This window comes from Haliotis rufescens, unplaced genomic scaffold (assembly GCF_023055435.1).
Source record: "Haliotis rufescens isolate VD_foot unplaced genomic scaffold, xgHalRufe1.0.p SCAF_45, whole genome shotgun sequence".
Classification (NCBI taxonomy): Eukaryota; Metazoa; Mollusca; class Gastropoda; order Lepetellida; family Haliotidae; genus Haliotis; species Haliotis rufescens.
Window position 1 is genome coordinate 2,199,311 of NW_025964168.1, and position 18,304 is coordinate 2,217,614.

General features: G+C 37.6%; 1 protein-coding gene across 1 annotated transcript in view; it reads right to left on the bottom strand.

The window, feature by feature from the left end:
- LOC124148728 overlaps positions 1-18,304 on the bottom strand; it is a 34,870-nt gene that overhangs the window by 9,897 nt on the left and 6,669 nt on the right. Inside the window, exons 2-4 of the mRNA XM_048383136.1 lie at positions 2,244-2,265; positions 1,838-2,003; positions 73-1,317 (exon numbers count right to left, since the gene is read on the bottom strand). Coding sequence (XP_048239093.1) covers positions 73-1,072 — 1,000 coding nt within the window. The 5' untranslated portion in view covers positions 1,073-1,317; positions 1,838-2,003; positions 2,244-2,265. The remainder of the gene's footprint in view (positions 1-72; positions 1,318-1,837; positions 2,004-2,243; positions 2,266-18,304) is intronic.

Genomic DNA, 18,304 nt, shown 5'->3' on the forward strand with positions numbered 1-18,304 from the left:
CTCATTTGCTAGGAAGTAATTTTCATTTGTTTGCATAAATTGTTGTAAGGTATTTACGGTCACCATACATACCTGTATACACATGACCTTTATCGTATATCTTCCCCTTTCTGGTTACCAGATACTGGTCAAGTTCTCCTCCATCTGCACACATTACACAATGTGTTTCGATAGGCGACAGGTTTTCTAGATGTCCTAATTGGGCATTTTCCGGAACTTTAAAATCTGGTGGTATTTTCTTCCTGGACATTAGATAATTGGCCATTAAACGTGCACCTTGTCCGGATGGTGGGTATGTCTTACAGAAGCTGCTTCCGGAATCTTGTAAGGTTCGGGTTTCAAAGGTGACCGATGTTGTTGGTTCCTCGCTACGATAATGTCCAACTGATACCCCTTCATTCTCACTACAGATGTAACCGCTTCCCTTGGAGCTAATGTGCAGCAACTCTGGGTGTTCCTGTGCCAAATACCATTTGACAAGAGTCTTGTGTACGCAAGATTTGGTGGTTTTACAGCAAACGCAATTCAGCTGTCCTTTGTCCTTGAAGAATGTGACTACAGCGCGACCGAGTTTAGCCCAGTATTCCTTCGTTCCATCATACACGGAGAAATAAACGCTGTTTACAGAGTGCTTCTGCTCCCATAAAACGACGACAGGTATTTTGCTTTGTTCTGCAGTGCCTACAAGCTTCTGGGCAACCTGCATGTTAGTAGAATGTATTACCTTCTGTTGACAAAGATTTTCAGCATGTTCTGACTGGAGGTGTACTTCTTTCGGGCATTCACTTGCAAACATAACTGATTGCAAATGGGGGCACTGATAAATACCTACATTGCCCCTTGCTGCAACACCCAAAGCTAAATTGCAATTTTCATGTTCACATTGTATCTGCTGTGTGACAGTGTTCATTTGTACATGAAGTGGGTAATCTGGACCGATACTGGACTTGCTGATCATGTAGAGACCGCGGTGTTTATCAACGCATATTCCACGTTGGTATGACTTGGTTTTCAATTCATCCCGTGCATTGTGTGTCTCAATATGTCTTTTAATGTTTTTCTTAGAGATCATTGCATTGCAGACAAAACATGTCTCTTTCGGAACTTGCTCTCTCTTCACTTTTTGGATGTTAGGGGACTCTGCTGAAGTTCTTTCCTCAGAAGCTGTCTGGTTTGTTGTCAGAACAAAAGGGCAAACCGTGGTCGTGTGTCGGACAAATGTGAACTTTCTCCGAAAGAGTTTACCACACGGGCAGTGGTAATGGCACCGGTCTTGTTTCGGAGTACAATCCAAAAAGCAGCTTAACACCCATAAATCTGCAAGGACACAAATACGGATTATTATACCGGACCGCCTCCGTGGTCTAGTGGTAGAACGTCCGCCCGGTGAGCGGAAGGTCCGGGGTTCGATCCCCGGCCGCGTCATACCAAAAGATGGTACTTGTTGTTAACATGTCTGGCGCTCGGCATTAAGGTGCTAAAACAAGGACTGGTCGGCTCGGAGTCAGTATGCTGTCTCTGTGTGGGGTATTCATGTTAAACTGAGGCATGGTATCTTAGTGAGCTAGCACTATAAAACGGCATCAGTCCGGACCAGTACAAGCAGCCACTCACACAAACACGTGCATGCACGTCACTAAATAGTGCAATAATCTTCGAGGCGACGTTAAACCCCATTTTACCTCACCTCACCTCACTGTTATACCAGATAAAATGGTGCGTTGGGCTTGTGAGGTTGTGTAATGGACACCGTTTTACACGTATGCGTAATGCCACGTATACGCTAGGTACATACCACGCAATATTAGATTAATAACAAACACCAATTTATACATACCCCCAACTTTGACGGCATGTTGTGTGTGCTTGTTGATGTGTCCTTCCTTGACATTGTACCGCCGTGACGTTGATTCTGGACACAGTTTGCACTGGAATATTCCATCAACTTTAGCCAGTAAACTCTTACATGTGCCGAGCTCTTTTGTGTGCCATATGTCTTCATTCTGTAGACAAAGGTAGAAAGTGTAAAATCAACAAGTTTTCAAAAGAAGTCCTATTTTTCTATTGCTTGAGACTCCCGGACACTGAGTGGTGTAAAGCCACTTACATTTATGAGTACTCAATGAAACATAACGCGTCGATATCCATTATCTTCGCCGTGCATTTATGAAAACCTGTAACCAACTGAAGGTAGGGTGCTACAATGTCTAGGTTACATGGCCACTGTAGATAATAATACTCACGTTTGTTTCACAACGTCCATGCCTGGAAGAAATAAAATAATGACAATATATAAACATTTGAAGAAATGTGTACAACCATTAGAATCCTTAAATTTATGTTAACACTGTTACCAGTTTTTAGCACAAGGTGTAGGCAGTTTAAACTAGAACCAATGTCTTTATAACTAGGAATATATGCTCTTGGTTTATGTATATCACAATTCCATTAACGAGTTTCAGCCATCTCTTTCTATAACCTTATATAGTACGAACAATATAGTTAACATATACCATTACTTTCTTATTTGTGTGTTAGTGAGTGAATGAGTGCGTGCGTTCGTGTGTTCGTGTGTTCGTGTGTACGTGTGTGTGTCTATGCAAACGTCTCAATTGAAATAGCCTGAAAACTTAGTGGCACATCTGTGAAGCTCACATGTTTCGCATAGAAAAGGTTTAATATACGGGTTTGAAATATTATAAATATTATTATCTCTTTCCTTTACCATTTAGGCATAAAATAACTTTAAAACAGTCGCTCTATACCCCCTTTTAGAAACTATATTGCTTCCCTTTACTACATGGGGTTGTCTATGCAAACGTTCTTATGGACATAGCCTGAAAACTAAGTGGCACATCTGGGAGCCTCGCATTTTTCGCATCGAAGTAGTTTAAAATACGTATTTGAAATACTATTTTCTCCTTCCTTAACTGTTTAGGCATAAATAACGTAAATGTATTCGCTCTACACCCCGTTTGGAACGCTAAAATACGGGTTTAAAATAGTATTAGTTCTTTTCACATTCATTTAGGCATCAAATAACTTAAAAAGAGTTGTTTAAAAACGCACTTTGGGAAGATATATGGCTTCGCTTTGACACGATCATCGATCCCGATTGCGTGAAGAGATGCGCATCATATTAAATACTGGATTGTCTGGTCCAGACTCGATTATTTACAGACCGCCGTCAAATAGCTCGAATATTGCTGAGTGCAGCGTTAAACAACCAAACAACCAACCAACCCAACCAACACGAGGGGCTGTCTATGCAAACGTCCCTTTGGAAATGCCCTGAAAACGTAGTGGCACATCTGGGAGCCTCGCATTTCTTGCATGCAAATAGTTTACAATACGTGTTTGAAATACAATGTTCACCTTCCTTAACTAGTTAGGCATAAAAAAACGTAAACGGAATCGTTCTGTGTCCCGTTTGGAAAACTATATTTGAAATACTATTTTCTCCTTCCTTAACTATTTAGGTATAAACAAACGTAAAAGGAGTCTCTCAATACCCCCTTTGGAACACTATATGGCTTTCCTTTAACACGGGGGAGATTATCTACACAACATCCCTTTGGAAATAGCCTGAAAACTTAGTGGCAAATCCAGGAGCATGGAAATAGTTTCAAATGCGGGTATGCAGCATTATTATCTCCTTCCTTCCATAAGAATGTTTAATGACATAACAAAACAAAACATAACATAACATAACATAACATAACATAACATAACATAACATAACATGAGAAAAAGTAATATTCAAATGAATGTATTTTACATAAAAAGAACAATAGATACTCATTTCCACTGCGCATATGATAAAGACTAAACCTAAACGCCCTTCACCCTACCGTCATTCAATACGTATTGTCCCCGACATGAAAGATACGTGGAGTGCTCTTCTTTATGAAATTTTAATATTTTACGTTTCACATGCGAGCACATACTAATCGAAAACCATTTGAAACCCATTAAACAAAACTCTGGACATATTATACCCGCAAACATGGAGAAAAGAAACGCCTCTATTTTAATAAATTACTAAAAACTAACACGTGACAATGTACATGTTTCCCAAAGTGGCATTTTGAAAGCAAATCCTGCTTCCTTTCAACGTTGCACGAAAACTTAAAAAAATAGTACGTACCTTGCAAGAAATATTTTTTTGGACATGATCCAGTCTTGAAAGTTACATAGCCCTGTTTGTGAGTTCTCAGCGCTCTGTAAATATCTGAGTCTTATTGAGAGTCTGTTGTGAGATGCCCTGGGTGTGTTAAAGGCTGACCACGGCCTAAGTTTCAAAAATCTGTAGCTAGCTGGTGTTAGCACTTTTATCATGAGGCAGGATGTTCCTTGTTTATATGTATCAGTTAGCCCTGTCAACTTCATGAACCTCATTCTTACAGAATGTCAACCGCATGCCCCATTCTGGGTTTCAGGTAGTATGTGCTTATCTTTTAGGATCTCACAGAAGCACTAAATGTGTTATCCAGTTATTGCTGTGACATCTCTAACTCCCTAGAAACTCCTCTGGGATCTGGAACTTGCCACAGAATGTATCACGTCACAATAAACAAACAAGTCCCCTAACAGACCCTAAAAGGAAAGAGTCTAGAGAGTCTAGACTTCTTGTTTCCAAAAATGAAGATATTCATTCTGGATTAAGGAAGGGCTACCGAACATCAAGTAATGTATTTGTTCATAAAATATTTATTTAATAGTTTTAACAAAAAGTAAAAAGAAAAATGTATACACTTCCTTTGTAGACTTTCAAAAGGCCTCTGATTCAGTTGACAGAGCACTACCCCTAACAAAGCTATTTCACATAAAATGTCAGGAAATAGTTCTTATAAAGTGAAAATTGACGGGGCATTTCACAATCCTTTAAATCCAACATCGGCATAAGACATGGGTGCATTTTGTCTCCCAGATTATTTAATATATTCCACAATGATCGTCCACCACATATCAAACAAGAAAATAACAAAATAACACTTAATGCTTTAAACATTTGTCATTTGTTGTTTGCCGATGACTTTGTACTTTTTGCCACTTCCAAAAATTCTGCACGAGTTATTTGATGGTCTAAGAGTATTTCGTGTAACAAATAACCTAAAGATTAAAGGTGAAAAAACAAATGTTGCAGTGTTTGGCAAATCAAGTAAAATAGAAGAAACGAATACTTGGACCTTGGTTGGTGCAAAAATTCTAGTTATGGATAGATATAATTATTTATGAATAACATTTGAAGCAAATGATAAACTTAATAATAGCGCCAAACCTCCCTTGAAATAGGGTCTAGGTACTACCATAAGCTTCAGTCTACCAATAATCTACCCAAATCTGGGGTATAGACGCAACACCCCTAGTCTGAACAACTTTGATTAATTAATCCCCGAGAAACTGCGGCGCCGATGTTGTATATCCATGTTAGGTGTCAACAAAACAACACACAATTGGGCAAGGCGAGCAGAACTAGGATTCTATACTCTTATGTACACAGTACTAATATAAATTACGAATTGCTATCACTATGGTGGTTCTTCAACATAGTGAAATTCTGCTTTACCCACTAGGCTACCCGACCGCCCCGTTCCATGTGATAGGAAAGCCCGAAGTGATGCAGGTGTCAGACGTTAACCACTTCGGTGAAACCCACGAGCACGGTTGTCGTACTGACCAAATCTAGAAACATAATCGGGGCGAACCGGGATTCGAACCCACGATCATAGATTTCTGGCGTGCCCAAGGGACGCGCTTTTCTGCACAGCGAATTGCTGCGCCTCAGACGACTCGGCCAACCGTGCCCCAAAAGGTGCAAGAAAAAACTGAGGACATTCAGGACAGTTAAAAATGAAATAAGATTAGAATCATATTTCAGTCACTGTAAAATAAGAAAATATCGAGTGCACTTTTCTAAACTAGGAGTAAGTAACCATAAATTAACTATAGAACTTGGAAGACATACAAAGCCACCCACCCCACTACATCAGAAACTATGCTCTACATGTTCAACCATTAATGAGGAAAGACACTACCTACTTTATTGTATCAAACACACGAAAGAAATAAATATACTCTTTGGAAAAGTATCCACACAAAATGTAAATGTCCACAATAATGAAAACATATTATTTCACCACATCCTCTCAAATATTTAGCCATCAACATCAATTGCATATGTTTCAAATGGATGGTGTCGAACAATAGATTCCCGTGGATCAACCTATGACATTTTATGTATAATATCATCAAATCTGTACTGTTGATATTTTCTATGCATTAAATTATTTCTTTGTGTTTTCAGGTATGTATGTCTGTCTGTATATGTGTATGTATGAATTATGATGTGTTTTTTTCGGGAATGGATTGTTTTCTGCAATAAATATCCTTTCCAGATACAAATAAATCAGACATAATCCTATTGTACCTATGCTGTCATACAGATCATGAAACAAATATATCCATTACAGTCCCTTCCAAGCCTATGATATTTGGCAAGTCAAGATTACTGCAGTATCAGGGTCTGTACAAATCTGCTGAAATCACAGGCCTTGTAATCATCAGTTAATCTCCAGCTGGCATTAGTGACACCACACCAAGACCTCCTGCTCCTGCTCTTCCCCTGCCACTCGAGCTCTGGCCAGACATGTGTGATGACATTGGAGACCTGGTGACATATACAACCTTACCAAGCTCCGACTGAGTCTTCACAGCCTGGAAATTGAGAGGGGGAGATACTCCAACACCCCAGTTGAAAATAGGTTCTGTCCGCACTGTGACTGCCATTCCGTAGAGGATGAAGAACACTTCCTGCTTTCATGCCCACTATATACAGACCTTAGGAGAAATCTGATGGCACTGGTAGAAATAGGCGACCCTTCCCAGACCGATAAAACAAACCTCTTAAAACACTTTATGAATCCACCAAAAGAATGGTCAAGTCTTGTTGCCCGGACTATATACCACATGTACAAGCTGAGGCCATAAGAAAATTCTATTATATTCGATCCAATTAAGTGAAATAACCAGCAATAACCTAATATACATAAATGTTTATATGATGTAAATGAAATAATGCCTCTATACAAAATGTACATCATATATACATATACCTGTCATATCTATAATTATATACATGTTCATATGTAGATAGTCTGTACCCTGCCCTATGAGGGTGTTCAGTACAATAAATTCTATTCTATTCTATACAACCTTTGTATTTTTTTTAGTTGTTTAATTGGTTGGCATTTCTGGTTAAAAATTAATAGGAACATTCACAAGTTGGCTTAAAGTATTGTCCACTCAAGTTGCCTCACCTAGACATGTTCGGGACACGTTATGTGAAGAACATTTTCGATGTACTGCTCTTTGAAAACTTTGCAGTCAGAAGAAATGTCTCTGTCTTAGTACTTCTAATAAAAACGTATATTCTGTCATACAACAATCAAGTCTCGTTAATCCGACAATCGGCTTTATCCGACACTAATGATGGGAACCTATTTAGACCCGTTAATCCGACAGTCTAGCACTCCGCCTCCGACACACCTAATTTGCAACGAATTACCGAAATCACTCATTAATCAGTCTCGTTAATCCGACACAGTCATCAGCGTACTCCGTGGTCATCTGCCCTTTACTTCTATTTTAAGTGAAAGAATTAATAATTATCTAGAAAATAATAATTTGTTATCAGAATCACAAGGATGATTTCGATACGGATATTCTACTGTTGATAACATGTTCGTATTGCACTCCCTCATTGAATACCTCAAGACACACAAAAAGAAACTGTATTGTACATTTATAGACTTCTCTAAGGCCTTCGAAAACGTTTGGTGCTTTGGGCTATGGCAAAAATTAATAAAAACAAATGTACAAGGTAAACGTTTCGAGCTCATATTTAACATGTATCAAGGCATAAAGTCGTGTGAAGATTCATCGTTTTTCTCTAGTAATATCGGAGTAAGACAGGGGGAAAATCTATCGCCAATCCTGTGTGCTCTGTACCTAAATGACCTTGAAGAATATCTACAACAGGAAATACGTAAAGGTATTGATGTTATATCGGAAGATGAAGTAGTTAGAATCTGTAAAAATATTATTGTTTTGCAATATGCAGATGATACTATTAGACTTGCAGATAACCCCTGTGACCTAAGAGAAAAATAATATGAATGTTTTATTATGAATATTGAAAACAATGGAAGCTGAGTATTAATATTGATAAAACTAAGGTGGTTGTATTTGGATCAAGAAAGAACAATAATGTGTTTAGGATAGGCGATAATGTTGTTGAAGTAGTAGATCACTATAAGTACTTGGGTCTGGTTTTTAAACGAACTTGAAATTCCCTAGCAGCCAAGATGTCGTTAGTAGCTCAAGCTAGAAAAGCTAAGCACTTAATATATATTAGAATACGTAATCTTGACTTGCCAATAGACTGCCAGCTATTATTATTTGATCAAACAATCGTGCCTATATTAACATATGGTTCCGAAATTTGGGGATTTGATAAACTAGATATGATAGAAAATGTTTACACAGATTTCTTAATATATATACTAAGGGTAAAAAAAGCACACCCCACTATTTTTTATATGGAGAGCTGGGAAGAACCCCTATTACGGATTTAATTAAACAAAGAATGTTGACATATTGGTCTAAGATAACTTATAATAAACCAACGTGTACTGTTATGTATAGTTTTGCAGACTGCTGTAACCATAAATATGTTAAAGGACTATTTGATAGATTAGGCCTTAGTTTTATACGGACCTAACAATTCATGCCAAATATAAACGGATTAAATCAGTGTAGCCAGACGTGGACAAGTTATGTAAACAACTCTCCCAAGGCAGTATTTTACCGAATATTTAAACATAAACTCCAGTTAGAAAATCATCTGCTGTCGCTACCCTGAAGACTCGGTATCCCGATTACTAAAATAAGATCCACAAACCATAGATTACCAGTAGAAAAGGGGCGATGGGAAAATATACCACGGGAAGACAGAATTTGTAGTCATTGACTTAGCTGACGAATATCACTATCTACTAATATATCCTTTTCTGCATAACTTGCGTAAGTTATATCTTCAAAAGAAGTATTTTACAAGACCTTGTGCGATACCACTATGTTACTCAATACTGAAAGTTTATCAGAACAAAGAAAACTAGCACAGTTTGTAAAAGAAATCCTCAAAATGCTTAATTAAATGTATGAGTTTGTTGCAGTTAAACGTATAGTCTCCTGCCTCGTGTCACCATATACGAAATATACGTTTGTTGTTGTTGCCCGCGAGTACACAGCCTTGTGTTTTGATGCGAGACGAGTCGGCGAGAAGCTGCATATTTCAACGGCTGCAGAGATAAACTTGCTCAACAATAAACAATTACTGCTTTAAATAAACAAAACAGGAATAATCACATGCCTAGATTACCTCAATCTCATAAAATCGGATTCAAGTTCTCGCTACCACTGAGGACATCCCATTACAAGTATAGTGCAAACAGAATCTTTAGATTTTGCAGAAATATTGAATAACTTTGAAATCGTTGTCGGATTTTTCGAGAGATTTCTGGACATTAGACACTTAAGCTCTCTCAACTGCCCACGACTGACAGTGAGAGTGTGCGTGTTTGGGGAGAGGCAGTAGCGTCAGTAAATGATCCTGTCAGACACACTTTCAGCGGCCTGTCAGTGATGGGTGATAGCAATCTTTACGTGTGTTGTGAATTTCCAGGCAATTATAGCTCTACAGATTTGTTTAGTCCCTGAAAATGAAGAGAGTTTTATTATTAATATATTTCATAACTAATATTCAACAACTGTTTATATCTGTAAAATATGTTAATTTCAGAGACAAGATGTTCGTCTAAGACATATCATGTCGTAAAAGTTACGGTTTGTGGCTGTTTTAGTTTTGAGGCACACTCACCAAGAAAGGGTGATGACCAACAGTAACACACCCCGAGACACAAACCAATTTCAGATGTGAAACGCAGAGATTGTATAAGAAGATATGAAGGTAAGATGGAGTAAAAGATATAGCAGAATCACTGCAAACCCCTCACCCCGACTCCTCACCTCCAACCCCCACCAGAGGGAAGCAATATAGTTTTCACCAGGTGGTATAGAGCGACTCTTTTTACGTTAGTTTATGCATGAAAGATTAAGGAATCAGAAAATATTATTTCAAAAACGTACTTAAAACAATTTCCATTCGAAAAATCTAGGCTCCCAGATGTGCCACTATGTTTTCAGGCTATAGTTTCCAAAAGGGGGTATAGAGCGACTGTTTTAAAGTTATTTAATGCCTAAATGGTTAAGGAAAGAGATAATAATATTTCAAACCCGTATTTTAAACTATTTCCATGCGAAAAATGCGAGGCTCCCAGATGTGCCACTAAGTTTTCAGGCTATTTCCATGGGGACGTTTGTATAGACAACCCCCCGTGGTAAAGGGAAGCTATATAGTTTTCACCAGGTGGTATAGAGCGACTGTTTTAAAGTTATTTAATGCCTAAATGGTTAAGGAAAGAGATAATAATATTTCAAACCCGTATTTTAAACTATTTCCATGCGAAAAATGCGAGGCTCCCAGATGTGCCACTAAGTTTTCAGGCTATATCCATAGGGACGTTTGTATAGACGACCCCTTGTAGTAAAGGGAAGCTATATAGTTTCCAAGAAAGGATATAGAGCGACTGTTTTAAAGTTATTTAATGCCTAAATGGTTAAGGAAAGAGATAATAATATTTCAAACCCGTATTTTAAACTATTTCCATGCGAAAAATGCGAGGCTCCCAGATGTGCCACTAAGTTTTCAGGCTATTTCCATGGGGACGTTTGTATAGACAACCCCCCGTGGTAAATGGAAGCTATATAGTTTTCACCAGGTGGTATAGAGCGACTGTTTTAAAGTTATTTAATGCCTAAATGGTTAAGGAAAGAGATAATAATATTTCAAACCCGTATTTTAAACTATTTCCATGCGAAAAATGCGAGGCTCCCAGATGTGCCACTAAGTTTTCAGGCTATATCCATAGGGACGTTTGTATAGACGACCCCTTGTAGTAAAGGGAAGCTATATAGTTTCCAAGAAAGGATATAGAGCGACTGTTTTAAAGTTATTTAATGCCTAAATGGTTAAGGAAAGAGATAATAATATTTCAAACCCGTATTTTAAACTATTTCCATGCGAAAAATGCGAGGCTCCCAGATGTGCCACTAAGTTTTCAGGCTATTTCCATGGGGACGTTTGTATAGACAACCCCCCGTGGTAAAGGGAAGCTATATAGTTTTCACCAGGTGGTATAGAGCGACTGTTTTAAAGTTATTTAATGCCTAAATGGTTAAGGAAAGAGATAATAATATTTCAAACCCGTATTTTAAACTATTTCCATGCGAAAGATGCGAGGCTCCCAGATGTGCCACTAAGTTTTCAGGCTATATCCATAGGGACGTTTGTATAGACGACCCCTTGTAGTAAAGGGAAGCTATATAGTTTCCAAGAAAGGATATAGAGCGACTGTTTTAAAGTTATTTAATGCCTAAATGGTTAAGGAAACAGATAATAATATTTCAAACCCGTATTTTAAACTATTTCCATGCGAAGAATGCGAGGCTCCCAAATGTGCCACTAAGTTTTCAGGCTATTTCCATGGGGACGTTTGTATAGACAACCCCCCGTGGTAAAGGGAAGCTATATAGTTTTCACCAGGTGGTATAGATCGACTGTTTTAAAGTTATTTAATGCCTAAATGGTTAAGGAAAGAGATAATAATATTTCAAACCCGTATTTTAAACTATTTCCATGCGAAAAATGCGAGGCTCCCAGATGTGCCACTAAGTTTTCAGGCTATATCCATAGGGACGTTTGTATAGACGACCCCTTGTAGTAAAGGGAAGCTATATAGTTTCCAAGAAAGGATATAGAGCGACTGTTTTAAAGTTATTTAATGCCTAAATGGTTAAGGAAAGAGATAATAATATTTCAAACCCGTATTTTAAACTATTTCCATGCGAAAAATGCGAGGCTCCCAGATGTGCCACTAAGTTTTCAGGCTATTTCCATGGGGACGTTTGTATAGACAACCCCCCGTGGTAAATGGAAGCTATATAGTTTTCACCAGGTGGTATAGATCGACTGTTTTAAAGTTATTTAATGCCTAAATGGTTAAGGAAAGAGATAATAATATTTCAAACCCGTATTTTAAACTATTTCCATGCGAAAAATGCGAGGCTCCCAGATGTGCCACTAAGTTTTCAGGCTATATCCATAGGGACGTTTGTATAGACGACCCCTTGTAGTAAAGGGAAGCTATATAGTTTCCAAGAAAGGACATAAAGCGACTGTTTTAAAGTTATTTAATGCCTAAATGGTTAAGGAAAGAGATAATAATATTTCAAACCCGTATTTTAAACTATTTCCATGCGAAAAATGCGAGGCTCCCCGATGTGCCACTAAGTTTTCAGGCTATATCCACAGGGACGTTTGTATATACGACCCCTTGTAGTAAAGGGAAGCTATATAGTTTCCAAGAAAGGATATAGAGCGACTGTTTTAAAGTTATTTAATGCCTAAATGGTTAAGGAAAGAGATAATAATATTTCAAACACGTATTTTAAACTATTTCCATGCGAAGAATGCGAGGCTCCCAAATGTGCCACTAAGTTTTCAGGCTATTTCCATTCGGACGTTTGTATAGACAACCCCCCGTGGTAAAGGGAAGCTATATAGTTTTCACCAGGTGGTATAGAGCGACTGTTTTAAAGTTATTTAATGCCTAAATGGTTAAGGAAAGAGATAATAATATTTCAAACCCGTATTTTAAACTATTTCCATGCGAAAAATGCGAGGCTCCCAGATGTGCCACTAAGTTTTCAGGCTATATCCATAGGGACGTTTGTATAGACGACCCCTTGTAGTAAAGGGAAGCTATATAGTTTCCAAGAAAGGATATAGAGCGACTGTTTTAAAGTTATTTAATGCCTAAATGGTTAAGGAAAGAGATAATAATATTTCAAACCCGTATTTTAAACTATTTCCATGCGAAAAATGCGAGGCTCCCAGATGTGCCACTAAGTTTTCAGGCTATTTCCATGGGGACGTTTGTATAGACAACCCCCCGTGGTAAAGGGAAGCTATATAGTTTTCACCAGGTGGTATAGAGCGACTGTTTTAAAGTTATTTAATGCCTAAATGGTTAAGGAAAGAGATAATAATATTTCAAACCCGTATTTTAAACTATTTCCATGCGAAAAATGCGAGGCTCCCAGATGTGCCACTAAGTTTTCAGGCTATATCCATAGGGACGTTTGTATAGACGACCCCTTGTAGTAAAGGGAAGCTATATAGTTTCCAAGAAAGGATATAAAGCGACTGTTTTAAAGTTATTTAATGCCTAAATGGTTAAGGAAAGAGATAATAATATTTCAAACCCGTATTTTAAACTATTTCCATGCGAAAAATGCGAGGCTCCCAGATGTGCCACTAAGTTTTCAGGCTATATCCACAGGGACGTTTGTATATACGACCCCTTGTAGTAAAGGGAAGCTATATAGTTTCCAAGAAAGGATATAGAGCGACTGTTTTAAAGTTATTTAATGCCTAAATGGTTAAGGAAAGAGATAATAATTTTTCAAACCCGTATTTTAAACTATTTCCATGCGAAAAATGCGAGGCTCCCAGATGTGCCACTAAGTTTTCAGGCTATTTCCATGGGGACGTTTGTATAGACAACCCCCCGTGGTAAAGGGAAGCTATATAGTTTTCACCAGGTGGTATAGAGCGACTGTTTTAAAGTTATTTAATGCCTAAATGGTTAAGGAAAGAGATAATAATATTTCAAACCCGTATTTTAAACTATTTCCATGCGAAAAATGCGAGGCTCCCAGATGTGCCACTAAGTTTTCAGGCTATATCCACAGGGACGTTTGTATATACGACCCCTTGTAGTAAAGGGAAGCTATATAGTTTCCAAGAAAGGATATAGAGCGACTGTTTTAAAGTTATTTAATGCCTAAATGGTTAAGGAAAGAGATAATAATATTTCAAACACGTATTTTAAACTATTTCCATGCGAAAAATGCGAGGCTCCCAAATGTGCCACTAAGTTTTCAGGCTATTTCCATTCGGACGTTTGTATAGACAACCCCCCGTGGTAAAGGGAAGCTATATAGTTTTCACCAGGTGGTATAGATCGACTGTTTTAAAGTTATTTAATGCCTAAATGGTTAAGGAAAGAGATAATAATATTTCAAACCCGTATTTTAAACTATTTCCATGCGAAAAATGCGAGGCTCCCAGATGTGCCACTAAGTTTTCAGGCTATATCCATAGGGACGTTTGTATAGACGACCCCTTGTAGTAAAGGGAAGCTATATAGTTTCCAAGAAAGGATATAGAGCGACTGTTTTAAAGTTATTTAATGCCTAAATGGTTAAGGAAAGAGATAATAATATTTCAAACCCGTATTTTAAACTATTTCCATGCGAAAAATGCGAGGCTCCCAGATGTGCCACTAAGTTTTCAGGCTATATCCACAGGGACGTTTGTATATACGACCCCTTGTAGTAAAGGGAAGCTATATAGTTTCCAAGAAAGGATATAGAGCGACTGTTTTAAAGTTATTTAATGCCTAAATGGTTAAGGAAAGAGATAATAATATTTCAAACCCGTATTTTAAACTATTTCCATGCGAAAAATGCGAGGCTCCCAGATGTGCCACTAAGTTTTCAGGCTATTTCCATGGGGACGTTTGTATAGACAACCCCCCGTGGTAAAGGGAAGCTATATTGTTTTCACCAGGTGGTATAGAGCGACTGTTTTAAAGTTATTTAATGCCTAAATGGTTAAGGAAAGAGATAATAATATTTCAAACCCGTATTTTAAACTATTTCCATGCGAAAAATGCGAGGCTCCCAGATGTGCCACTAAGTTTTCAGGCTATATCCATAGGGACGTTTGTATAGACGACCCCTTGTAGTAAAGGGAAGCTATATAGTTTCCAAGAAAGGATATAAAGCGACTGTTTTAAAGTTATTTAATGCCTAAATGGTTAAGGAAAGAGATAATAATATTTCAAACCCGTATTTTAAACTATTTCCATGCGAAAAATGCGAGGCTCCCAGATGTGCCACTAAGTTTTCAGGCTATTTCCATGGGGACGTTTGTATAGACAACCCCCCGTGGTAAAGGGAAGCTATATAGTTTTCACCAGGTGGTATAGATCGACTGTTTTAAAGTTATTTAATGCCTAAATGGTTAAGGAAAGAGATAATAATATTTCAAACCCGTATTTTAAACTATTTCCATGCGAAAAATGCGAGGCTCCCAGATGTGCCACTAAGTTTTCAGGCTATATCCATAGGGACGTTTGTATAGACGACCCCTTGTAGTAAAGGGAAGCTATATAGTTTCCAAGAAAGGATATAGAGCGACTGTTTTAAAGTTATTTAATGCCTAAATGGTTAAGGAAAGAGATAATAATATTTCAAACCCGTATTTTAAACTATTTCCATGCGAAAAATGCGAGGCTCCCAGATGTGCCACTAAGTTTTCAGGCTATATCCACAGGGACGTTTGTATATACGACCCCTTGTAGTAAAGGGAAGCTATATAGTTTCCAAGAAAGGATATAGAGCGACTGTTTTAAAGTTATTTAATGCCTAAATGGTTAAGGAAAGAGATAATAATATTTCAAACACGTATTTTAAACTATTTCCATGCGAAAAATGCGAGGCTCCATAGGGACGTTTGCATAGACTAACCCCTTGTAGTAAAGGGAAGCTATATAGTTTCCAAGAAAGGATATAGAGCGACTGTTTTAAAGTTATTTAATGCCTAAATGGTTAAGGAAAGAGATAATAATATTTCAAACACGTATTTTAAACTATTTCCATGCGAAAAATGCGAGGCTCCCGGATGTGCCACTAAGTTTTCAGGCTATTTCCATTCGGACGTTTGTATAGGCAACCCCCCGTGGTAAAGGGAAGCTATATAGTTTTTACCAGGTGGTATAGAGCGACTGTTTTAAAGTTATTTAATGCCTAAATGGTTAAGGAAAGAGATAATAATATTTCAAACACGTATTTTAAACTATTTCCAAGCGAAAAATGCGAGGCTCCCAGATGTGCCACTAAGTTTTCAGGCTATATCCATAGGGACGTTTGTATAGACGACCCCTTGTAGTAAAGGGAAGCTATATAGTTTCCAAGAAAGGATATAGAGCGACTGTTTTAAAGTTATTTAATGCCTAAATGGTTAAGGAAAGAGATAATAATATTTCAAACACGTATTTTAAACTATTTCCATGCGAAAAATGCGAGGCTCCATAGGGACGTTTGCATAGACTAACTCCTTGTAGTAAAGGGAAGCTATATAGTTTCCAAGAAAGGATATAGAGCGACTGTTTTAAAGTTATTTAACGCCTAAATGGTTAAGGAAAGAGATAATAATATTTCAAACACGTATTTTAAACTATTTCCATGCGAAAAATGCGAGGCTCCCAGATGTGCCACTAAGTTTTCAGGCTATTTCCATGGGGACGTTTGTATAGACAACCCCCCGTGGTAAAGGGAAGCTATATAGTTTTCACCAGGTGGTATAGATCGACTGTTTTAAAGTTATTTAATGCCTAAATGGTTAAGGAAAGAGATAATAATATTTCAAACCCGTATTTTAAACTATTTCCATGCGAAAAATGCGAGGCTCCCAGATGTGCCACTAAGTTTTCAGGCTATATCCATAGGGACGTTTGTATATACGACCCCTTGTAGTAAAGGGAAGCTATATAGTTTCCAAGAAAGGATATAGAGCGACTGTTTTAAAGTTATTTAATGCCTAAATGGTTAAGGAAAGAGATAATAATATTTCAAACCCGTATTTTAAACTATTTCCATGCGAAAAATGCGAGGCTCCCAGATGTGCCACTAAGTTTTCAGGCTATATCCACAGGGACGTTTGTATATACGACCCCTTGTAGTAAAGGGAAGCTATATAGTTTCCAAGAAAGGATATAGAGCGACTGTTTTAAAGTTATTTAATGCCTAAATGGTTAAGGAAAGAGATAATAATATTTCAAACACGTATTTTAAACTATTTCCATGCGAAAAATGCGAGGCTCCATAGGGACGTTTGCATAGACTAACCCCTTGTAGTAAAGGGAAGCTATATAGTTTCCAAGAAAGGATATAGAGCGACTGTTTTAAAGTTATTTAACGCCTAAATGGTTAAGGAAAGAGATAATAATATTTCAAACACGTATTTTAAACTATTTCCATGCGAAAAATGCGAGGCTCCCAGATGTGCCACTAAGTTTTCAGGCTATATCCATAGGGACGTTTGTATAGACGACCCCTTGTAGTAAAGGGAAGCTATATAGTTTCCAAGAAAGGATATAGAGCGACTGTTTTAAAGTTATTTAATGCCTAAATGGTTAAGGAAAGAGATAATAATATTTCAAACACGTATTTTAAACTATTTCCATGCGAAAAATGCGAGGCTCCATAGGGACGTTTGCATAGACTAACTCCTTGTAGTAAAGGGAAGCTATATAGTTTCCAAGAAAGGATATAGAGCGACTGTTTTAAAGTTATTTAACGCCTAAATGGTTAAGGAAAGAGATAATAATATTTCAAACACGTATTTTAAACTATTTCCATGCGAAAAATGCGAGGCTCCCGGATGTGCCACTAAGTTTTCAGGCTATTTCCATTCGGACGTTTGTATAGACAACCCCCCGTGGTAAAGGGAAGCTATATAGTTTTCACCAGGTGGTATAGATCGACTGTTTTAAAGTTATTTAATGCCTAAATGGTTAAGGAAAGAGATAATAATATTTCAAACCCGTATTTTAAACTATTTCCATGCGAAAAATGCGAGGCTCCCAGATGTGCCACTAAGTTTTCAGGCTATATCCATAGGGACGTTTGTATAGACGACCCCTTGTAGTAAAGGGAAGCTATATAGTTTCCAAGAAAGGATATAGAGCGTCTGTTTTAAAGTTATTTAATGCCTAAATGGTTAAGGAAAGAGATAATAATATTTCAAACCCGTATTTTAAACTATTTCCATGCGAAAAATGCGAGGCTCCCAGATGTGCCACTAAGTTTTCAGGCTATTTCCATGGGGACGTTTGTATAGACAACCCCCCGTGGTAAAGGGAAGCTATATAGTTTTCACCAGGTGGTATAGAGCGACTGTTTTAAAGTTATTTAATGCCTAAATGGTTAAGGAAAGAGATAATAATATTTCAAACCCGTATTTTAAACTATTTCCATGCGAAAAATGCGAGGC